Source organism: Chelonoidis abingdonii, chromosome 1, assembly GCF_003597395.2.
Source record: "Chelonoidis abingdonii isolate Lonesome George chromosome 1, CheloAbing_2.0, whole genome shotgun sequence".
Lineage (NCBI taxonomy): Eukaryota > Metazoa > Chordata > Testudines > Testudinidae > Chelonoidis > Chelonoidis abingdonii.
Genome location: NC_133769.1, coordinates 187,150,861 through 187,176,534, shown reverse-complemented (window position 1 = coordinate 187,176,534; position 25,674 = coordinate 187,150,861). Strand labels below are relative to the sequence as shown.

General features: G+C 39.1%; 1 protein-coding gene across 17 annotated transcripts in view; it reads left to right on the top strand.

Moving 5' to 3' along the window:
- The window catches only part of ROBO2 (roundabout guidance receptor 2), a 653,740-nt gene that overhangs the window by 606,696 nt on the left and 21,370 nt on the right, over nucleotides 1-25,674 (top strand). For 10 of the 17 annotated variants that reach the window (XM_075073168.1, XM_075073164.1, XM_075073146.1 and 7 more), the window contains 3 exons: nucleotides 1,202-1,462; nucleotides 3,895-4,103; nucleotides 20,267-20,437. In XM_075073168.1, the coding sequence (XP_074929269.1) occupies nucleotides 1,202-1,462; nucleotides 3,895-4,103; nucleotides 20,267-20,437 (641 nt within the window). Of the gene's footprint in view, nucleotides 1-1,201; nucleotides 1,463-3,894; nucleotides 4,104-15,324; nucleotides 15,508-20,266; nucleotides 20,438-25,674 lie in introns of all 17 variants that reach the window. The other 7 variants (XM_075073141.1, XM_075073108.1, XM_075073151.1 and 4 more) reach the window with 1 other exon arrangement.

Sequence of the window (25,674 nt, the reverse complement as noted above, 5' to 3'; positions counted from 1 at the left end):
TTTTTAAAAGTATTTAGATGTCTAAAGATGCAGATAGGCACCTAGTGGAAGTTTCAGAAACACCTAGGCACCCATCTCCAATGGGAGCTGGGCATCTAGGCACTACTGAAAATCCTGCTGCGTGCCTAAATACCTTTTTTAAAATATGGCCTTAAGGGTATGTCCGCACTGCACTCTAAATCCCATGGCAGCTCCAGCCTGAGCTCTACACTGCTCTTTTTAATGCTGTAGCATGAGCCTGAGTTTGTAGACCCAGGCACTGAGACTTGCTCCCAGGAGTTTTAAAACCCAGTGTAGACATATCCTAAGTGTCCAGCTGAGAATTTCCTCAAGGTAGAGATTTTTGTTTACATCACTCCAGAATAGACATCTCCTGTGCCAGCCACCTTCCCTCACCCCTACACCTAGGCTATATTAGGGTAGTGTGGCGTGGAGCAGGCTATAGAACAGCATGTGAAAAGGCTGCTTGCCTTTCCAGTTACGATTAATTTACCAACTGGGAGGGAGTAATGACTGGGTTATGTGTAGAATGATGGTAACAACAAATCTTCCAAACGTCTCTTGGTATGATCACTGCTTTGGGGATGCAAGAAGATATCTAACATATGCTTGTTAGAAGGAGGGTGGAAGTAAGAAAATGCTATGCTTAATTATTTGAGTTCATTCACTGCCTTTTAATCAGTAGCCTGAGTTTTCATGTCTATATGCAGGTAAATCTTTAATTCATTCTCTTAGCTTAATAGTCCAGAAAGTGAGTTAGTTCATTTCCTTTGGTAATTGTGAGGTAATGTTATCTGATTAATATTAAAAAACATGATAATGGACATGTGGTTTGTTGTACCAAATTGTGTTCCAATTGCTTAGCTATTATGAGCCAAAGAAACAAAACGAATGTAACAAATTTCAGCAATTATTGCCTTACTTATATTTAAAATAATAATTAAGGCTCAAACTACATGTCTGGGTGGGCATGTCCCATAAACATCTGCACAATGACCTCATTATCCACCTTCAAATCTCTCCTCAAAAGTCACCTTTTCTGAGTTTGTACAGCACCTAGCACAATGGAGTCTAGCCTATAACTAGGGCTCTACAATAATGTCAATAATAAATAATAATAATAAAGATGTGCGTCTTTCCCTCTAGTGTAGAGAAGAGGCTAGTTTTGGTTGATACTAAATTTACATTATCTTGATTTCAGATATGACAGTGATGGTTGGTGTCCTCCTTTACCGGTTCAGACATACTTACACCAGGGCCTGGAGGATGAGCTTGAAGAAGATGATGACAGAGTGCCTACACCACCTGTCCGAGGGGTGGCCTCCTCACCAGCAATCTCCTTTGGGCAACAGTCCACTGCAACTCTCACACCTTCTCCACGAGAGGAAATGCAGCCAATGCTTCAAGCCCACCTTGATGAATTAACCAGGGCCTACCAGTTTGACATAGCAAAGCAAACATGGTAAATGTTTGAGTTAGACACATGTAATTTTAGAAAATGATACTGTAATAATACAGTATCCAGTGCCAAAATCCTTTTTACTACACAACAAATGAAACTGTTAATTGAAAATATATATATATATTAAAAAGAGTATCTCTGTAGTATGAAAATGGAGCCTAAAAATTGGTAGTGTATTCAGTCTGTGTTAAAATACATCTAAAGACGATATTCATCTGGAATGCTGGTATATGCCAATTGATTAACCCCATCAACAGGTAACTTTTATCCACACATTTCAGGATAGCAAATAAATTGAATTTTTCAGGGCTTTGGAAATAACAAGACACTAAATCACTGTTTAAACTTCAGGTCAGTCACCTTCAGTGTCAATACAACTGTTATTTTTCTGGACAATTAGCTTCATTCACATTTACATGAGACTGAAGTATCCACACAGCTAAGAGTTTTGATAGTATGTTGAAATAGCACCTCTAATTTTAATAAGAAGATAATAGAAATAGCAGGAAGAAAGTTTTTAAATTACACAGACTGGATCTAATCTATTAGAATGTTTTTCGCTTATTCAAAAGACAAAAAAACAAATATCACTAACATTTTCACTATAAAACAAACATTAGAAGCAATCTCTTCAGGGACTAAAAAAGAACTTTTCAGCTGCACAGGACAAGAACTGAAGGCCAGTTGCTTTCTGGGTGTCCCCTAAGTAATAGTTGTCCTTTTAAAACTTTTCCATCTAGAGAAAATGAAAAGAGCCTGAGAATCTGAGAAGATAAAGTACAGCTAGTTACTGAATGACACTTCACCAGGGAAGAAGCAGACATGCTTCATTGGCAAACAAAGGTCACAACTATATTCAACATTTGCCATCATAAATAGAACAGACAGATAGACAATCCATCCCAAATCAAAGCCAGCTGTTTTCTCTTGGAAGCCTCTAGGCTCATTTGCAAGCTGCATTCAATCCACAGGGTAATTAGGCCCTACTGCAGTGCCACATTGCCTAGTATAGGCCCTAGCCTGTCCAGGGGACTGGCCCAATCTGAGGCAGCAGCTCATCCTGGCCCATTCCAATATCTGACTTGAGCCAGCATACAAATGAATGTCCTGCCTGTGAAGGCTGTAATTTGCAAGTGTTATGCTTCCAATGGCCTGCAAACTGCAGGTGCCATTTTGGTGTCAGATGACATTGTGAATCTCATTATGACATCTATGCTTTTTGGGGAAGGGCTATCCACCTGATTTTAGCTTTTAAAAATACACCTGTATAAATATACATAATACCCATAATCCATATACACTAACCAAAAGTTAATTCTCTCTTGCCACCTAAAGCCGTTTTATACCAGCAAAAAGGCAAAATTGCTCACTACGTGCCCTTCACAACTTCCAAATAAAGGGTAGGGAGGCCATTTTGGAATGTTGCTATCCGGTGACCACACCTGCTTTACATAGCCTCTTCAACTGCAGTCAGATGACCCAATGTGGCCTACTACTGGTGCAAGTAAAATGTTCCAAGTCCTAGCTTCCCTATCCAGTTCACTGTGGGATCTATTTCTTTGACAATAAGGAGACCAATTCTGGGCTTTCTACCATGCTGACCAATCATGAATAAGGATCCACTTTACAGATTGCAAACAGTCAAGCAAAGTCATAACTGGCTTCTGAGATCTCTCTACTGGCCTGTCATGGCGCCCACTCAAACAGAATTGCTCAAGAAAGCAGTTCACAGCTAAGAGACTGGGTCCTGCTCCCCTTATTAGAGTTGCTGCAGAGTTAGGATCCACAGATTTCAAAATCAGTGTTGTGAAGGGTCACAATAATGATTTCATTGTGCTCTAGTTAAATTAGTTCTAGTTGGGCAAACTAAGTACATGCTTGCTGAAGATGAGATACAATCCATATTACCTGAAAACTCTTCTCCTGGAGAACACTGCCTGCTCTTCAGGCTGAATTCTATGTAATAACATCTAGTTTGGGTGGGAAAAATGTCCTCTTCCTGCAGTACGAGTTGAATTTGAAAGCTTTTGGCTTGTATTGAGAGGAAGAAAGTTCCAACAGTTTGGGCACTAGCCTGGATCCCAGGAGACCCTGCTCTGCCATAGACGTCCTATGTGACTTTGGGCAACTCACTAATTCTCTTTGTGCCTCAGTTTTCCATCTGTAATATGGGGGTAATAGCAATTCTCCACATCACTGAGGTTGTAGTAAGGAGAAATACATTAAAAGATAGTGCTCAGATACTATGATAATAGGTACCATATACGTACCTGAGATAGATATCCGAGTTACCTCTTCTTGGGTAAATAACTTACAAACAACTGTATAAATACATCCAGGATATACTGGAAGATTTGTCTCTTTTCTCATTGGCCCAGCAAACCAATGTCTTCTGCTAGCCCAACAGCATTTCTGTTTATATGTTTGTATAGGCACATCCAAAGCAATACTCAGCCTCCTCTGGCCCCAGTTCCACCACTTGGATATGTAGCTGGAACCCTTATTTCAGATTTGGAAACAGACATTCCAGATGATGATGAGGATGATATTGAAGAAGAAGCTATAGAAATCACTAGGCCACTAAGAGGTCTAGAGCATACTCCGGGATCCAGTATGGACAATCTAGACAGCTCTGTGACAGGTAACCGAACACATTTAACAGTGAAATCAACCTGTTTGTAATATTAAAATATGTCATAAATCAAATACCTTTTAGGCAAAAATTTATTCCATTCTATTTCTGTGATATTTAAAATATGTTAATATTAAACACTAAAGTTAAAGAAGGATTTGAAAATACTTTTGCTTTGCTGCAAAATGATAAGAAAATTCATGAATTTTAAAAAGCTTTAAAGACATGAAAGAAAACTCAATTATATCCTGTCTTTCATAAAAAGTTCAGTCTGTTGGGGAAGCAAGTCTATTACATAGAAAGGAGGGGGGAAGCTCTTAACTTTGAAACAATATACTATATTTTGTATATTGGGAGCAGCATAAAAAGTAAATGTTATCTTAAAATGTTTCTAGATATTTTTCTGTGTAAAAGCATGCACTGATGAACACAGGGAGGTAAAAAGACTTTTCAGAATAAGCTTGGCTAGATCAGCACGAAATGTATTTGTAGACTGAAAAAAATGTATATGTAGGTGAAACATATATTTTATACCCACTTCATATTGCTGTGTTTAATAATTGTTCCCTTTCAGTGAAGATATTTAATTATTCTGTCACCTTTTCCTTCAATGTTTCTTATTCCTTGGGTATCTAGAAAAGTTACAACTGGGATCAACAAAGAGGGGCCTGAAAATGCATGCTAAACTATTCCACTGAATCTGAATTAGTAAAATTGCTATCAAAGGAAGACAGAAAGCCATGGAGTTTTTTGAGAAAAAGCTGTTTTTACATGAACATTATGAACCCATTCTGAGGAATCAGTAAACTTTCCTTTAAACTGAAGGTGGGCCTGTACATAATGTACTGCATCCATGATGAATTAGCTCTACTGATGACTCAAATGTGCGTGGTCTTACATAGCTTATTAAAAATACTGTTTGTCTCTTCAGTCATTGATCTTTATGTGAAAGCACTAATTTCTTGATATACCTGCACAGTACACTTGCTCACTGGGGACATATTAATGTAGCACCACTTAATTTTATCTCACCTCTCTGTGCCTTACAAGTTCTAAGAATTTTACTCCCTTATCTAAACATTGCAGCTCTGAAAACACATTGCAGTTCCCACTGATGGGAGGCAGGACTGTGACAGTGATGAAGCATCAGTACCTATACGTTTCCCCTTCTTCCCTTGTTGAATTAAACAGTGTACTGCTCTATCCCGCTTTCCGGTTTCCCCCTTACCTTAGGCCAGACTGCTTGCCAAGCTAATTAAGATTTAAAAACTGTAGCTCTAGTGTTGTGATTTGAAATCCAGATCCAAACTGAAAGCTGTAGAGTTATAGTTTAAATTTTTGAATTCAGAAGGCTGACTTATTAGTGCCCGAATATGGTAAGCTACTTTGCCTGAATTTCTAGCATAATCTCCTTCAGGCTATAATTCTGCATATTTTTGCATATCTCACTAATGGCTCTGAAGCCTTTCCATTAGGAATGCAGCAAAGGTTTTACAGTGATAATACAGGACTAAATAAAAAAAATCAGCTTACTACATATTGTCCCTTCAGTGTGTATTAATATGTCAGTATTGGTATATCTGTATATCAGAAAATGAGCATTTCACCCATTTACATTTTCAACTGTTATTAGTATCCTACTTTACCTAATGTGAATGAAATAAGGACAACTGCATTTCTGCTGCAGTTAACGTACTTCTGGGTTCATTACAATTGATGCTTTTATGAATAAAAATCCAACCTGCTTTCCTAGATAGAAATACTGCTTAATTATTGGTATGTTAAAAATCTCAGTCTGTGAAGTTGTATATTGCAGGAAGAAGTTGTGCTTTATCTTGTAACCTATAAATAATACATATGTTTAGTAAAATGACCTACAAAATCTCAGGCATCTAGATAACAAATTGTCTTCTGCCTTCTTCAATGACTGTATGGGGAAATACAATAAAAGCCTTCATTTTCTCTCTCGGATTTGAGTCTCTTAGCAATAGTGTAACTTTCACATGAGGGAGTGCATATTATATTTGTGGGGAATGTTTCAAAGGATAATATTTTGAGATTTTTATGATCCCATTAACCCCTGTAGGCTTGATTTTTCAGCAATAAGCATGATATGTAGAACCCATTGTTTCAAAGGTTTCTCAAATTGCCTGATTTGCTTATCTTTGATATGTTAGGCATTCCTGAGGTCTCCCCATATCCTGCAAACAAAATAACTGATGAGTTAAAATACAAGCTCATTATTTGCATTGGGTTTCAGATATGTTAGAACGTCGATTTCCTGGGACTTTTATAATGTTGTTTCATTTCTCTAAAGCTAATGACTATTTTCGAAAATAGAGCAAAAATGTACTACCTGGTCCTTAAGAACTCAGAAGCCAACATTTATTTTTAAAAAGAGGTGTTTCTGTGAGGTTAATATTGGCTCACATCCCCAGATACTGAAGGCCTCAGAACAGAGAGAGAAGCAGTGCTCTGAGGTCAGCCTGCCTCAGCACTGACCTAGAGATACCATCTCTAGGAGTGAGAGGGTAGTTTAGTTTTCATAGCAGAGTCAATCCTTGTGCTGGCTGCTGAGGTTGCCAACTAGTTTTATATCCAGCACCCACTAAGGGGGAGATTTTTGTGCTATGCAGACTGGTTCAGTGGAAACAGAACTCCAACTTCTAAATGCATCTGACATGAGGCATGTTTAAGTAATGGAATTTATTGCTGGTGTTTCTCCAGGAAGTCTCCCATTATGGCAGTTAGAAAATAGAAGTTGCTAGAAACGACCTAATAACATCCAAGACCATGATTAAGCAGAGCTGTTGGAGATGCTGTCAGATTTTAATGCATTCTGAGTGGTCTCTCAGTGGTAGTGGATCTTTTTATCTGAAAGTGGAGGAATTGCTTTGATTATACAATATAATTTAATAGGTGGAAAATCCGATACAATTCCAAAAGTTTGAGGTTGAGGCCCAAAATGGAAAGTCACCATCAGGATTTTTTTCCAAAGGCTATTTTATTAAGGTCAGTAGGATCATATGTCAACTGAATTAGGAAATGTTAGATTTAGAAATTATAGTCATTGTCAAAAAGTCTTTATCTCCCAGCCCCTCTTGATTTAGTTAGTGCTGATGGAGGATGCAGACAGAGATTTTCCTCTGTGTGTGAGAAACCAAATGCTGACATGTGTAAAAAAAAAAAGAGAGGGAGGGAAAGAGGAAAAGAGGAGTTCACAGTAAACACATCTTAATTATCTTTAGGTATTATAAAGGAAGCCCAAACTGGGAAAATTCTATTTAAACTTTTGAGTAATGATTTTATAAATCTAAAAGCTGAAGCGTTAACTTGTTTCCAGAAAAATTATGAGTAAGAGTAAATGGAAAGAAGGACTTATTTTAACACTATGATGTGTTTTTTTCCCATATCATCCATAGTTTATTAGACGATTAAGTTGCTGGTTCTCATAAAAATACTGAGTTGATATAGAACTCCTGCTGTCTTAATTTTCAGTTAATTGATCATTTATGTCTCCTTTTCTTTTAACAGGTACATTGAAATATTGGTAATGGGACATTTGGGGGACAGGGTTGCATTGGTTTAATGTAATGTTAGTATTTATGATTCAATTTTGTACCATAATTTTGACCAGAATTCCTGTTATTCTGCTTTAATAGTACATAAGGAGTTAATTGTCTAAGATTACTGTATGGATTTGATCCACTTCTCATTGAAGTCAATTGAAAAACTTGGCCAACCCCCTTAAAATTTCATAGCCTTGCCACCAGCAGTGTAGAAACAGTGAGCACTCCAGTTACAAATAAGGTACAGACATGTTAAAAACTTTCAGCCTTTGTCATCTGTGATAGACCTGCTCTTGGCAGGGATAGATCACCCGGATGGTCTAACACCAGTGACCATTCTACATAACGGTTCATTGCATTCCCCCCATTAGTGCATCTGTACTTATGTGAAAGCTGAAGAGAAAAGAGTTTGGTGTAGATGCAACCCTGTTAATTCCAGGGTTTATTATAGTTTAATCAAACCCATAGTTTGCTCAAGTGAAACAGGATACATCCATCAATGGCTATTAGCCAAGACCCATGCTCTGGGTGTCCTTTGGCCTTTGACTGCCAGATCCTGGGACTGGATGACAGGGGATGGATCACTTGATGACTGCCCTGTTCTCTGCATTTCCTTTGAAGCATCTGGCACTGGCCATTGTCAGAGACAGGATACTGGGCTAGATGCAGGGGCGGCTCCAGACACCAGCACGCCAAGCGCGTGCTTGGGGCGGCAAGCCACTGGGGGTGCTCTGCCGGTCGCCGTGAGGGCTGCAGGCAGGCTGCCTTCGGCAACTTGCCTGCGGGGGTCTGCTGGTCCCGCAAATTCGGCGGACCTTCCGCGGGCAAGCCGGTGAAGGCAGCCTGCCTGCCATGCTTGGGGCAGCAAAATGCCTAGAGCCGTCCCTGGCTAGATGGACCATTGGTCTGCCCCATTCTTATGTTCTTATGACTGAAAATAGTACACAGTCATTCTTGCACATGGGTAACAAAATTGAAATAATCTAAAATTCTAATAAAGATGTCAAAAAGAAGTATAGCGCAGAGAAATAACAGCCTTCTTTTACATATTTTCAACCTAATAATGAAAAAAACCCCACTTTGCTTGTTAGCTGTGTGGTAAAAGCTGTTTATTCAGTATGTCTGAGCACAAATGTCATAACTCTGGAAAATTATACAACATCAGTTACTTAACAAATATTTTACCAAGGCAGAGGTCAATATTTGTATTTATTTGCTCAGGGATACATATTGCTAAAGATTTTATTTTACAGGCAGTTAGGCAGATTGCATTTAATAGGAAGAATGTGGTTCATGGATTAAATATGTGCTTAGAAAATAGGGAACTGCTAGTTTTTGTATCTCATAAAAATGGTAATACAACAATTAGCAGGGTCATACTATAAAGCACAGGCTTTATCCTAGCTTAATGGATCTGGGGATACGCATTCATCAGCAAGGATGGATTTAGCATAAAATGACATGTAAATGAATTGATGACTGATCATAAATTAATTTTAGTGCTGAAGATGTAGTAGAGACACAGCAAGATGCCACTTTATCATAGTATTTTACTGCTCGGCAACATTTGAGCAACTTCTTAATGTTCTACGTGCATTTCTTCTCTAACAGCTTGAATAAATTAGAAAAAATGTTGGGCCTTTCAGCAATATGGAAACCAAAACATCTAGAAAGATTGAAAATAAAAACACAAATAAATTTGGCTAAGTGGCATAAATTCATTTTTCATTAAATGTTTATAGATATCTTGATTATGTCTGGACCTATAAAGTGTCAAACTTGTATTAATGACTTGTATTCTTTTATTAAAGATTCCCTGGCCAGAAGAGACAATTTTAAGAACATACAAATTTCATTTCATATTTATAAGTTCCAATATTTGGTACGGGGGGAAATCACTGTTGTATACCGTAATATACAGGATATGTCAAGGTCTTATTTTCAGAGTGAGTTTATAGATATAGAGAGAGGGAGAGAGCACTTTTTTATTCGCTATTCAGGACTTTGCATAGCCATAGCCTCACGCTGTTGCATGATACCCCACTAAAGTCAATGATCATGTTTTGTATTAATAAATAAATATAAAAGGCCAGATGTGCTCCTTGGAGTGTAAAGGGCTGCTCCTGCACAATGTAGGCAATGAGAGTTTTGCCGTTCACTTCAGTGGAAGCAGGATAAGGCTCAGAGAATTAGATCCTGCAAAAGCACTGGACACTTTGGCCCTGATCAAGCAAAGTACTTAAACATAAGCTTAACTTGAAGCATGTGGATAATCCCCATATTTAAAGATAAGCATGTGCTTAAGATGCTCATTTGGGGAAGCACTTAAGCACATACATGAGTTCTGTTGGCTTCAATGCTTAAACTTAAGCATGTGCTTATACATGCTTTAATGAATAGGAATTCTTTGCTATATCAGTGCATAAAGCCAGTTTTTAAAGGTATTTAGGCACCAAAATATGTAGATGGGTGCGTAGCTGAATTTTCAAAAGGGCCAATGGGAATTTGGCACCTGGGCCCTTTGGAAAATCCCAGTAGGCACCTATCTGCATCTTTAGGCACTTAAATGCCTTTGTAAAGCTAGGTCTAAGTGCTTTGCCACATTGGGGCCAGAGTGCTCAGCACGTTGAAGGTTCAAGCCTTAAATCGGTACACCTGGACTAGTATTAGTCAATAGCTAAGAGCTTGTTTTGAAGGCATCTGGACCAACGGGCAGCTTCTTATGAAAAGTGAGGTTGATTGTGTTTCACAGGCAGGATAGACTTAAAAACAGTACAGAGATGTACTGAAACATTCAGTTTGCACAAAGAAGTAGCTTTTTCATTGCCTGTAAAATGTCAGGAAATAATAAAATCAGTAGCAAGCAATCTACTAGCAATTCTATCCCCTTAACCTTTCTTTAAGAGCAAAACAACTTCTTGTGTGCCATAGCATCCAAAAATGTTTTATGGAGCAAGAAAACAGAGTTCAACTTTTCAGATAGTTGATTTTGTTTTGCATAATGCATTTACTGCTCCTGTGTGTCAGAATAAAATTTACAGTTGCCAGAAAACATAAAAACTCCAATGTAGTCTTCGACAACACAGAGTAAGCTGCTGCATGTAAAGGAGGTAAACCTACTAAAAGCCCATTTGGAAAATGCACAGTTGATCTAAGAGGGACAGCAGTACCTTTTATTCTACCTTTATTCAGATAACAATTGTTTATCTGGTTTGGAAAACAGTGCCAGTGGACACCATTAAAAAGCAGTCATCATTTACTAAGTGTGTTACATTAACCCAGCTGCATTATGGCCTAGGGGTGTTTGTACAACAAAACAAGATTCAGTCTTTAGTTGTGAGGGTCCATGTGTTTTTAAGATAAGCAAAGGAACATTTTTATTTTTACACATTGTGGTGAAAAAAAAATTGTTTAAGCAGTTGGCCAGAATAGCTCAGGAGACTGGTAGTAATGTCTGGATATTTTCACCCATAGTTCCCAGTTCAATTATATCCCAAGTCAGTGGATACCAAAAACTCCCTGCAATTTATAGCAGTTTGTTGATCTATGTGAAATGAGCTGCAAATCTCAGTTCAGCTACCAAAGTACAGGAAGCCATAATACCAAAAATATAATCAGTAGCCGGCAACCAGGTTGACAGATTCAGCAAATAAAGATCAAATCAGCAAGAGGATTGAGCTACCCTTTCACTTCTGGAGATGGTCCTTCCACAACACAGTTGAAGTAAGACAGACAAAGGGAAAGAGATGTGTGCATGTGTGTGTTTAGGAGCACACTGCTGCTCACCATGCTACAACTTGTTCTGTACTTAAAAGTGGGACTTCAGTCTCCAGGGCTTTCCAACACTTTCAGAAAGAATACATGTAAAAAATATGTACTCTTGTAATAATAGTTTGGCAATAATTAAAGTCTAGGTACTGCTAAGTAAACCTGGTCTGTGTGCTTGTGTAGTTTGTGTATGCATGTATAGTACATACTGTATAACAACTGCTTCAGAAAATTACACAACTGGTATTCAAGTAGATGGACTGCAAATGGAAAGTATATTTTAATTTTCTTCCTTAAAACATACTTAGACTTATTCCTTTTGTTCTATTTACATTGCTAAAATTGTAGGCCCAATTCAGCAAGGTAACTAAGCAGATGCTGAACTTTAAGGTCATAGGAAGCAATTTTTTGAAAGTGTCTTCACCTATAGCATCTCATTTTCTTTTGTCCTTTTAATTGTTTTTATATCTGTTGATACCATTGTTTTTCATTTTTCATATCAATACCTGTTACCAAGCTACTGCTCTCCTTTCTGTGTGATGTTCTGTGATCTCTTGATTGTTGTTTAAGAAAGTGTCCTCTTTGAGGAAGTTCAGTTTCAGCCTTCCCTTGCTGTTATCTTAAATTCCTTACATCTGTCTGTGTCAAGTGGAGTCTATTTGGAAAGTAATAATTTTGTGTGTGCTCTTGGCAAGCAGAATCAAACTCTGTCACTTTCTGTTGTGCTTAACACACTTTCTGCCTGTCAGACCTCCATAGACCTCTTCAGTTTCTGTTCGTGTATCTTTGAAGTGCATGAACCTGCGTTATTTCAGCCTGCCACTTTGCTGATGTTAAAAGATCTGGTCACTGCAGCACTGCAAAGCAATCCATTGTTTTCAAAAAGTTAGTGGCACACAAAATTCTCCCTCTTCCTCTTTTTTTGTAGTACAGTGTATGTCTGTGGCTTTCAACCTTCCCAGACTACTGTGCCCTTTCAGGAGTCTAATTTGTCTTGCGTACCCCCAAGTTACACCTCAGTTAAAATCTACTTGCTTACAAAATCAGACCTAAAAATACAAAAGTGTCACAGCACACTATTGTTGAAAAATTGCTGACTTTCTCATTTATACCATATAATTATAAAATAAATCAATTGGAATATAAATATTGTCCTTACATTTCAGTGTATCACTTCTCAGCTCCTTAGAGCTCATATCAGGTGTAGTACATAGAGCAGTATAAACATGTCATGGTCTGTATGAAATTTTAGTTTGTACTGACTTCACTAATGATTTTTATGTAGCCTATTGTAAAACCAGGCAAATATCTAGATGACTTGATGTACCCTTGGAAGATCTCTGTGTACCCCCGAGAGTATGCATACCCCTGGTTGAGAACCACTGGTGTATGTTATTGATTTAATTCCTGATTTCAGTTATATTTTTCCTTTACTTTTCCCAGATAGCTTTTAATAAACTACAATACTACAAATATCTATCCTATCAACTTGGGCCTAATAAGCAATCCATAATTTAAAGGTTTTGTTTTAGACATTAGGCTTTAAATAACTGCCTTGTACATGTAACAAAAAAGAGAGTTTGCAGGTCTGGTATTAAAATTGCACTATTTAATTGTACATCATCAGTAAGTATGTAGTAAATCTAAGGGATGATTTATCCCTCCACATGTATCCATGCATATCTTGAAAAAATCAGCATTTCTGCTGCTGCACATGTGCTCACTTACTTATTTTGTAATGTATGTAGTGATTTAGGCCACAGTGTGATTTTGAGTATCTCAGTTTTTGGAAATCTGAGACACGTTGGGACTAGGGCCGGTGCAACCATTTAGGCGACCTAGGCAGTCGCCTAGAGCACTGGGATTTGCAGGACGTGGCTGGATCTTCGGCCACTTCGGTCGCCACTGGCATTTAGGTGGAGGGAGCTGGGGCAGAGGAGTGCGAGGAGGGCCGCTTGCAGCAAGTAGTAGGGGGGGCAGCACGCAGGGGAAGTCCTCGCCCCAGCTCACCCCTGCCCCGCTTTCTCCCCGAGCACTTCGTGGCTGCTTCACTTCTCCTGCCTCCCAGACTTGCGGCACCAATCAGCTTAGGCACCACAAGCCTGGGAGGCGGGAAAAGTGAAGCAGCGACGGCGTTCTCGGAGGGCTCATGCTTGTGTGTGGAGCAGGGGTGAGCTGGGGTGGGGGGGTGCCTCAGGGCAGAGGGTGGGGGGTGGTGAACTACCGCAAGGGGGGTGCCTCAGGGTGGAGGGGAGGAGCTGCCACGGGGGAAAGGGGCGCCTCAGAGCAGGGGGGCGTGGAGGAGGGCGCAAGGTGGAAGTTTCGCCTAGGGTGCGAAACATCCTTGCACCGGCCCTGGTTGGGACTGATTTTCAAAACTACACACCACTTATAACCCCAGTTGAAGTCAATGGGTACTATGAGTGTCCAGCAACTTTAAAGATCCCAAACTCAGTGTTAACTTTTGAAAATGTAGTTCATACTATACTGTACATTGAAAGAATAGGAGTACTTGTGGCACCTTAGAGACTAACAAATTTATTGTAGCATAACCTTTTGTGGGCTACAGCTCACTTCATTGGATGCATATAGTGGAAAATACAGAAGGAAGATATATATATATACACAGGGAACATGAAACAATGAGTGTTACCATACACATTATAGGGGGAATGATCAGTTAAGGTGAGCTGTTGTCAACAGGAGAGAAAAATAACTGTTTGTAGTGGTAATTAAAATGGCCCATTTCCAGCACTTGACAAGGAGATATAAAGAACTGGGGGAGGAGGGGAAGATAAGCATGGGGAAATAGTTTTACTTTGTGTAATGGCCCCTGTATATATATATATCTCTTCCTTCTGTATTTTCCACAAAAGCTTATGTTACAATAAATTTGTTAGTATCTAAGGTGCCACAAGTACTCCTGTTTTTGCGGATAAAGACTAACACGGCTACTACTCTGAAACCTGTATACTGTACATTGTGTATCAAAACCATGCTTCAGATACTAAAAAGTACAGATAACTGGGGAGCCAATAGGATGTATCATTCCATCAGTATTAAGTATTATACTTATGTTCGTTCTCTTTCTCTCTCTGAAGTGATTTGATCCGTTCTATTTCTGAATATGTTTTTGTCACTGTACTTGCACTTTTTTCTTACAATAGTGGTAACCCATGAGCAGGGCAGGAAGGCAGCATTTGAATGTGTAGGTGACTCAATATTAAATTCAGAATTTAGTCACATATTTCCTGCAAATCTATTCCCAACAAAACTTTAAGACTGAAACTCTTTGAATTTGCTCAAGGAATTACAATGAACTGCAATATGTACTTGTTACTCTCTAGTTTTGACTTAAAGATCACATAACGATTTTAAGGCCTCAATTAATGAAAGCATTTACATAGTTCCTTAACTCCATCTCTGTTTGGAACAGTATGTAAGTATGCATTCAATGTTCAATTTAAAGAAGTTCAGTCAGGCTTATGCACGTTAGTGGTCTCCTAAATTAAGGCCTTACATTGTATATGTCAGGCTATGCACTACTTGACAACTTATGGAGTCAGATCATGTGGCAATAGAATTCCTTTACATTGATGTAAATTTGCAGTAAACACATAGACTTTGGTGGAGTTGACACAGAATTTTCATAAGTATAGCTGATATCAGAATTTGGCCCATTTTGTACATATGGTCAAACGATCAAGGGAATGTAATTCCATCTACTCCTGAAAGATTCCTTGTACACAGATAATGCTTTGATGCCAGACTTTCCCAGATAAACTTTTGTTTTCTTGATGAGAGAAAAGAAACATGATGGGCCTTTGAGCTTTAGATAAACAGATAAGATATTAAATGTATACAACTCACTAGACCCCTACATTTGTTTTTAGGTTCAATGGTAAATGGATGGGGTTCTGCGTCTGATGAGGACCGTAACTTTTCTAGTCATAGATCTAGTGTAGGTAGCTCCTCAGATGACTCGATCTTTACCAGCGGCAGTTTTGCACAAGCACTGGTTGCAGCAGCAGATAAAGCTGGGTTTAGGCTGGATGGAACCAGCCTGACAAGAACAGGTTTGTAGACTCAAAGTTGATGCTTTCTGCATGGTCTCTTCCTTTTCTTTCTCTTCTTCTTTTCAGTGAACTCAAGTCTCACTCAGAATTTATTTAACCTGCATGGAATAAGGAGGTTGGACAGTTTTTTTCTGCGTAGCTTTAATCAAAACCTTCCACTGTGTTTTAATTTTAGTACTCTGAAGCAATGAATAGCACAAGCTTTTAATCACCAGCTTCAATCTGCTATTTCCCTTTACTCTGACTCCACTATGGATTTACTGACATGTGCTCCCTTTTATATGGCAGCAAAGAGACTACTAATTTTGCCATGCAATTTTTGATGATTTATTTTTTGCAAAATCTTCTCACAATCAATAATATTTCTAGTGATGAAGGGCACACTTAGTCATTACCTCCATTACTGCTGTTCTAGTGCATCTCTTTTGCACAATATGTTTTCTGGGAAGGCTCTCTAAGCATGGGATGAGCTGGTGTAAGTTTATCACTAACAGCCTTATTAATCAGTTGCTTTAATGGCACTTGTTGGAATAACTTATTATATTTGGATTTCAGGAGATTAATTAAATATATATCAACTGCATCTACAAGTTAAATGTAAGAGTGGCAAAATGAGTATTGCTTTTGAAAACAACACTCTCTTTCCTTCTGAAACAAATGAAGAGTAAATATAATTTACTTGATGTAACTTATAATTCACAAGCCTCATGTGTCATGTTTCATATGTTCATTTCTAGCAAAAAAAAGAGATAAGTAAAATGTAATAAAAATGTTCTGGACACAGCGAGAATTGATTTGTGTATCCTAACTTTTATCAAAACTGCAAAAGAACCTTTCCTGTTTAATTAAACTGACAAAAACTAACAGCACAATTTTAATTAGGGATTATTTTTTTTTGTTACACACTCATTTCACATTTCTGCCTGCAGGTACCACTTTCTTCCCATAACTTTGGAACTTCTAGTACTATTCTCATATAAAGTTTGCCCTTTAGTACATTATTTGATTTTAGGAAAGTTGCCCATAAACATAGAGGCTGATCCTGCAGTCTTTATGCATGCAAAATTACCTCAGTGACTAGATGGCAAATGCTATACCTTAGAAATGGAGAAAAGATTTTTGGCACTCACCCAAGCCACTCACAAAGACAAAAGGTAAAAAATCCTGGCTCCATTGGCATCAATGGGAATTTTGCCGTTGACTTCAGTGGAGCTGGGATTTCACCCTGACTCTTTAGTTAAATTCATCAATCTTTAAAACAGTTATTTCACTTTTAAAAACAGACAAAGCTCTCCAGTTGCTCCCCCACAGTAGTGAAACATTGATTTGTTCAGTCTGTCTTTTCATAGGGAAATAAATAGACTGCCTGCCTTTAGACGTGCCAAAATATGGGAAGAATTTGGCCAAAATATCGGAAGAATTTGGCCAAAATATCATTTAACACTGATTATTTTGCTTAAAGGGACTCTTTGAAAAGCCTTGTGTGAGAGCACCAAAACTTTTGCACCCTTTCTAGTTTTTGCATGCTCTCATTGGGACTTATTCAAAGTCCATTGAAGTCAGTGTTGATTTAATGTTGTGTGGATCAGGCTCATTAAGAGATACAGGCCCTCTTCCCCTCCACACACACAAACTTTAAAATGTATTATTTTGTAGCATATCCATGCAAGAAAGGTGAATCTTTCTGGTCAAGTATTGGGAGTATCCAGCTTGAAAAACACCCAATTATTTGATTGTGGTGTTATGATTTATCAAGTGATTGATGTGCATTTTAAAAATTGCATGCTAACATATTACCTATTTGATGAACCATTACAGTTTAGAACATGCCAAAGTATCCCTTATCATCATAGGACCATTATGGCAACAGATTTTTGTTCTCCTCTATGGGTCTGATGCAGCAAGCAAAAACACTTCCTGGGACATAATATAGTTTAATGACTATATGATATTTTTAGTGATACCTCCTGGGCCATGGTCTATCAAACAATATATGTATGCATTTTTTTAAATGCATATTACCTGATGCACCATAATGACTCTTCACAGGGCATTTCTCTAGCTGAGAAGAGGCAATATTCTTTATGACTGTCATTCAGAGGTGTTATCTCAAGGCCTGATTCTCCACTACCTTATACCCAGTGTAGTCATTAACACCTATAGCCAAGTGGGTGTAAAACACCATCACTGGTGCGATTGGCACATTCTGATTTGGTATCAACTTACACTCACTTTTCATGGGTTCCTGTGACTATGCAGGGGACAAGGCATTGGTGAATCGGGACCAAAGTATCTCTCCTTCGTGACACACTCATTCAGGTTTCCAGATGCTGTTGTGCTAATTGTCATATAGCTCAATGATTTGGAGTATTTTTTCTTCTCATTTTTATAACACCCTGTAATGGGATGATTATGTCACTAATACAGACAGTCTGACACAATTGAGCAGATTTTACTAAAGAGACAAGAATAACAGATATGCTACAGGTCAGATCTGAGGTGCAATGAAAGAATTGTGCTGGGAAGCTTGCACATCACCTGCCTGCCCTGGGTACGACTCAAGTCAGTACTGTTGTTAGCCCCTCTCTTTCATAGGTACTTAAGTCAATCACAAACATGTCATATATTTTTTCCAAAGCCTGCATGCTGAATTAAGGTTAGACTTATACCCATGAAAGCAAGAGAATTCACTTAAAGATGAAATTTCATTCTAGATTCAGGGTTTCCCTACAAGGTGCTTTAGTCTGCACCAAATTTTAGTCCTCACTAGCATCTCATGCACTGACTAAACAGTGTGGACTGTACTGGTGTGCACTAAAAGTTCCCAAGTGCTCATTAATGTAGTCCCATTTCAAACAGTGCTACATTAACATGCACTAGGAAACTTTTACTTTAATCTCCTCTAGTGCAGATTAAAGTTCTATGGAGGAGGTTATTTTTACACTCCATGGTATCTACGTGCTGGCGGGGTTTATTTTTACAAAACATCTGTGCTGCAATATGGAGCGAGTTAATGATGGGATTTCAGACTCATCTCTGAATTTCTTTTCCTTACAATTTTTAAATCAAATCCTCACTATTTTGGCATGTATTTGTTTCTGGTTGAATCTATAACTAGGAAAAATAAGAAATCAAATGCTGAAAAAGCAATACTTGCATGTACAAATTACTAAAAATCAATCTTTGGGAGATTGTGGGAGGGATCTTGATTCCTTTGCACCACTCCGGCAGTGCAAAGGGCTGTAACACTCTACCAATTGGCAGATAAAGATTCCCTTGTCATGGAGGAAACCCCAGATGACAGAAAGCCAACATAGCTATCTCGAACCCTAAAAGACCCCGCCAGAGTAGGGTATGTGCTAGGGCATGGCTAAAAGAAGGAGGTGTATTTAGAACTCTACTGTAGTCCGGTAGAGTTCCTGCAAGCATACTGGCTCTTTGAGGGATATTAACAGCCAGTTTAGGTTAGAGCAGCCCACAGTCATCTCTAAGTTCTTCACCAGACACCAGAACCATTCCCAAGCAGCCTGGGAGCACAAAGATGTCATACAGCCATCTCATCTCTCTTATCAAGTCCTGTGCAGTTTGGCCAGACCTAAGCACTGGTCCTTCTGGGTTTAAAAGAAAAACAAGATGTTTGGTTGCCTTAACACATTCAACTCTGGATACAATTAAAGAAAATTAGAATAACCACCAATTCAAAACAAAGTACAATGTTAAAATTCCTAAGGTACTTGTTACAGATGTCAAACAAGTGAAACAAGAATAAAACATTCTGAAAAGATTCCAAAGGGATCATCCAATCTTAATAGAAAATAAGCCAATGTATTCAGAAGACTTTGGAGAATTTGATTGAATTTATATATACATGTAAAAGAGAAATGAATAAAGCAACTGAATTATTATCAAACAACCCCTGCTATGATACTCTTGAATTCCCCATTAGAATACAGTCAAGCAGAGGAGGGATGTTTTTTTAGAGGAAGTGTTTTCAATGTAAACAGATCTCTGAGTAATCAATTCAGTTAGCCAACATGTGTCCAGAATAAGTTTTTACATACATGTGCATAGTCACAAAATAATAAAATAATGGGGAAATCTTTACAAAAATAAATGTTCTTGCTCTTTGTTTGTTTGGGTTCAGAGTTCTATAGGCACGAGTTAGTATATATTTTGTAAAATCAGCTACATTAGTGTCATTGACATTACACCACATATACAGTACATTGGAGTCACGAAGCTAAGAATCTGTATATGTTTGCTATACACAGAGAAAGATGCTATAGGGTGAACAAATGTTATATAATTGCAAAACTATTTTATACCCTTGCAAGTGTAAGAAATTATTCTGAATACATCTGTTTAGTATAAAAAGTAGACATGATTTAAACAACATATAATAGTTTTAACATAATGGTTTTGGAATGGTTTTAGTTAAATATAATGCTGAGTTTCCCACTTGGCTTATTGTGGAGTATTTTAAAATGATTATCATCAGCAGATATTTCAGCAGGGCACTTACTTTACCGTCATCATTAATATTATTAGTATTACCAGAGAGCCTAGGAACTCTAGTCATAGACAAGGATCCCACTGTACAAACACAGAACAAAAAGATGGTCCCCGCCCCAAAGGGTTGACAATTTTCATGTGAGCGCTGAAAGGAAAGATATGCAGTACTTCAGATCAGACACATGAGAGCACAGCTTACTTCATTGCAATAACATTTTCCATTTTGGTTTCCTTTTTTTTCCTCTAGGCAAAGCATACCCTTCCTCTCAGCGACCTCGGCCAAGCAGCCCATTTTCAACTGACAGTAACACCAGTGCAGCCCTGAATCAGAGTCAGAGGCCTAGGCCTACTAAAAAACACAAGGGGGGTAGATTGGACCAACCCCCATTGCCTCACCGCAGGGAGGGAATGACAGATGGTAAGTTCTTTGGTTTGAAGTCAGCTCCGTAGTAGTACTGATATGTTGCATTCATGCAGGACTGAAAAAAATGTAGTGTGTTCCCTTGAAGTGTGTGTACTCCAATGAGCTATTTGTTCCATGATGTAAGATCTCTAAGTTGTCAAGTGAATAATGTTGAAATGAGAGCTGTGCAAAACTTGGTTGATTCATCATTGAGCAGGACTTCAAGCAAACCTTTCTTTGGTTCGTCTATGGATGGGTTGACTCCTCTCAGGTTTCCAGAAAAGTCATTGCAAGTCACATCTAAAACGACTGAATTTCATCTGCTTTCACTCCAAAACCACTTTAGCCAATGTATGGAGGTAACAATATTCAAATGAATTTCCCAAGAACAAATTCAAAGTGTGCTGTGCAGTGTTCCGCTTTGCTCATGCTCTTTGTGCCACCCATACAAAAGGTCCATATTAACCCATGCCATGCTTTCCTTGCCCACCTATCCCACCGCTTGGTAATGCTATCCCATTTCCTGAATTCCACTCACCTCCACGCCCTAGTGGCTCTGTCTTTCTCTTCAATTCTCTGACATCTCTGTTTCTCTCTAATCCCCTCTTCCAACCTGCAAATCCCTGGTGGATCTGTTCTTTCTAATCAATTGAGCAACCACCTCTCCTGATATTCCTACCTCACTTACACTTCTGATTAGCAAAAGAAGCAACCACCATCTGCTACTCCTGTGTGTGGCTGTCTTACCACTTTTGCTGCTCTCATAGCTGGCTACTGTAAATGCTGAAGGATTTGGAGAGGACAGCAGGCAAACAATCAGCTTTAAAAGAGCCATCAGCCATTTTCACCACTCCTGTAATGAGGGCGGGGATGTGGATGCTCTCCTCATTGTTCTGATCAATGCTTCAGTCCCCCCTGATGCTTTGCAGCTGCCCTATCTTCCAAACAGGCAAATCAGAGACAGAAAGAAGGGCATCCCCTGAGGCAGCATTTTTCCCTACTTCAGTAGGTACCATAGGATCAGCTGAACTTTGTGGTTCCTCAAACAATGTTTGGGTGGGATTTATGCCTGTGAGTCTGTGATCTCTCAGAAATGAGTCTCTTGTTCTTTCTAATGGTTAGTGAGCCTTGACAAATCTTCCAGCAAATGCAGAAGTCAGGTGTTGTGTGTGGTGTCAGGTTCTGTTATGAACATTTCTCGGTGCTCTAAATCCATTAGTAAACTCTTCCATTACTTATTTATTTAATAAACTTATAAATTGCAGAGCACTGCAAGCTACATATTTTAACTACACTATACCCTCCTGGCAGATTTTAAATTTACATCTTTAGTAAAACATAATGCTTGACAAAGCCATAGAAGAAGAATCAGAGAGGACGTACATCTAGTGGCTAAAGCAGTGGAGCTGGAGTTGGCACTTCAGTTACTTCCTCATTTTTTCCATTGACTTGCCCAGTCTTTGCCTCTGCTCACCTTTGCCTATGCTACTGTAAGGAGGATACTCACACTCTAATTGCAAAGAACAGCTCATAGGCTGCTGCTTTATAAAAATCACTCCTGGGAAAACAATGAATGGCCAGATCTTGCAGAAAGGGGTGCCTGCAGCCTACATTTCAACCATATGCTGTGCCTTCATCCAGTTGATGACAGCCCAAGAGCCTGTTTGACTTGGCCATGAAAGGCAACCAGCACTCTATACTCATAAAGAGGGTTAGACTAAGCCCAAGCCAACTCTCCATTAATCTCTGCTTGGGGTTTGTGCTAAAGAATCTGAATCCCAATCCCTCAATTAGGCAATCGGAAGACAAGGCCTTCACCCCCACCACCCACCATTTCAATTATAAATTGGCTTGCAAATTTATGATCCAGCCATTAGATATTGCTAGTGGTGGTTGGCTGGCATCCCACCAAACCAGTCAGTTGCTGGATATCCAAGATAAGTATATAGTACCTGAGATCAGAAAGATGAATCCCATTGGGATGGAACAACTAAGATACTAGGCAATACCATCATGTACCAGGATTTCCCCTCCGAAATCCCCTCATTTCTTGGTTTACAATTTTCTTGGAGCTATTGATCTTAGGAAACGAGTTGACTCCCCTCCATGTGTGCTAGGGAGATGAATCTAACCATACAAGCCTGGCCATAGGGAAGTGAGATTGTAAATCCATGCAGTCTCTCTTATTCTTTGCTGGTAGCCCAAATCCCAACCAGTTGACTGATTACTATGAGGTGATTTTATATTATCTGGGGTGCTGCCACCACCACTGATTTAGACACAGAGCAGAGTGTGTGGATGGGACAGATTAGCCTGCTGTGAAATGGGAACAGGCTCATCATGGCTCCAGATGCAGTGAGACCTTTACATAGGCTCAGGGGAGACAGCAGAGTGTGTCCAGTGACTGTAACTAAGGCTAAAGGTAGAGGGAAGGGATAATTAATGCTACAGATACAGGAAAAGAAGGGAGGCAAAAGGGTTACCACTAAATGCAAAACTTCTTTTAGAAAAGGGAGGAAAGGATGTTTCTTTCCCAGCCAATCCTGAGACAGAGAGCAAGCAATTAGCCAGCTCAACACTAAATCAGGCCATGACTGGCTAGTAGGGCCATCAGTGCTTACAGTCCTCCCCTGCTAGCTTTTGTACAACATGGGCTCCACAACCCTCGACTCAGGGTGGCACCAACCTGTATGGATTCTCTAAGACAGACCTACCCTACTTCCAAAAATGTGTGAGACTGCCTTCAAAAATAACTTATTTAATTTGCTGATATCATCCAAGGATTTCAAAGTTCTTTACAAACATCAATATTCACATCACTGCTGTGCAGTAGGCAACAATATCCATTTTACAGATGGAATTGCAGGAAAGGTGAGGATGAGTGATTTGCCCAAGTTCACAGAGGAAATCTGCTGCAGGTCCAGGAGTTGTGTCCAGATCTCCTGATTCCCAAGCTTTACCTTAACAACAAGGCTTTCTTCCTCTCCAGTGTTTGATTAATGAAAGTTTGTTAAGTGCATTGGGATAGTCAGATGAAAGGCACTGTATAAAGTAAAATACTGAAACAATTTTTGAATTTAATGAAGTTCTTTTTCTGTGCTACTGTCTGTTGCAGATTTAAAACTTACACATTTGTTGATCCCTGTTATTTTTATTTTGTTCATGTGAAATTGTAATAGTTCTATGTTGGAGAATCAGATTCCATATTACAAACTGCCTTTACTGAATTCCATGGACGTTCAAATAGAGGTTGTAAGTTACAACTTCAATAATCTGAATTTCAAATTGCATAAGCAGATGGCAGTGTCGTGGTTCTGTAAGGTAACTGGTTATGATTGCAGTAAAATCAATTATAAGGAATGCCATTTTGGAAGCCAACACTATAAAGCAATTTTAACATTGGCAGGCTCCCATACCCCTTCCGTCGTCCACCTACAATAACTCAAACACAGTTGTTGGCATAGAAGGTCACATTTATATTCATAACTGAAAAAAAAATCAAATACATTAGCACTGAACATAAAGTATACACCAAGCCCACTGACAGATTATTATAATATTGTGTTAGCCAGAAGAAGAGGTCTCAGTCTGGGGGTTGGCACCTCATTCAAGAACAAAGGTGCAGTGCTGCTACCAGATATAACTCTCCTATCCCATACATTGACCTGTTGTCCCAAATAACCAGCATTTTCTCATTTCACTATGCAAGACAGAAGTGCTGACTGGGAAGATGTCTCTTCAGCTTTGGAGACAGCACTGCCCCACACATAGGAAATGCAAGTATCACCTCTACTATCAAGGACATGGAAAATGAGAAATCTTACCCCATATAAAACTGAAACACTGCCATCCTTTTAAAAAAATCTGTTGACCAAGACCTCCTCATCAATATGTGAAAATTGTTTCAGGCCCTTTATAGCTACAATTCTGAAACTCCACTGCAGGTTCCAAAAGCAGAAGAATACTCCTTCGTACTATCCACTACTCCTGGTCAAGTTCCAATTAAAAGATTTCAACTGCTGTAATTTCTGAAGGGTAAAAAACAAAAGGATAGAGCTTCAGCTGGTATAAACAAGCATAACTCCACTGAAGTCAACTGAGCTACACGATCTGAGGATCTCTCCCAACATATCTGTAAAATGTTCCCAATACAATTAGTTGAACCATAATATAGTATATAACAATGATGAGCTACGGGCTGTTCTGCATACACTATAGATAGACAGCATGGGGCAGCTTCTCAGAGGAATGTCAGAGGCACCTCCATTTTTTTTTTAATTCCTCACAATCTGAGTTTGAGGCATAAAGAGCCACTGTCTCTTGTTTTCCTATTGTATAATTTCAGTCAAAATTTCACTTTTTGAACTATCATTTTCCATCTTTGATCACTGTCTCAGGATTCTGTATGGTGAAAAAAGTATGCTTATCTAGTTCAAAAAAGAACTAGATAACTCTATGGAGGATAGGGCCATCAATGGCTATTAGTCAGGAAAGGCAGGTATGGTGTCGCTAACCTGTTTGCCAGAAGCTGGGAATGCGTGACAGGGGATGGATCACTTGGTGATTAACTGTTCTGTTCATTCCCTCTGGAGCACCTGACATTGGCCACTGTCGGAAGACAGGATACTGGGCTAGATGGACCTTTGGTCTGACCCAGTATGGCCTTTCTTATGTGCTTATGCTTTTTTCATCACAAACATACTTTGAAACCTCTTTTTTTGAACAGTACTACCACTTTAGTGGTTTAGTGTATAAACTTTGAAATGTTGCATACAAGTTATTCTGAACATCATGTGACCTTCAGTGATCAGCTGAAAATTTGTTTTGATTTGGGTAAACTATATGTTCTTCTTCGAGTGCTTGCTCATATCCATTCCAGTTAGGTGTGCGCGCGCCGCGTGCACGTTCATCGGAGAAACTTTTACCATAGCAACACTCGGTGGGCTGGCAGGTCACCCCCTGGAGTGGCGCCACTATGGTGCCTGATATATACCCCTGCCGACCCAACCGCTCCTCAGTTCCTTCTTACCACCCGTGTCGGTCATTGGAACAGTGGAGCGTAGCTTAGCTGACCTCCGCTTCCCTAGCTACTCGTAGTTCTTGTGTATTTAGATATATAGTTATCCTTTTATATATATATTTATCTATTATGCATTTTTCTTTGCTAGCATAGTTAGTTTAACCATAGTTAGAGGGGTTCGGGGAGTAGCCCTCCCCGCAACCGTGCCGGAGCCCATGCCCGGCTCACCGGT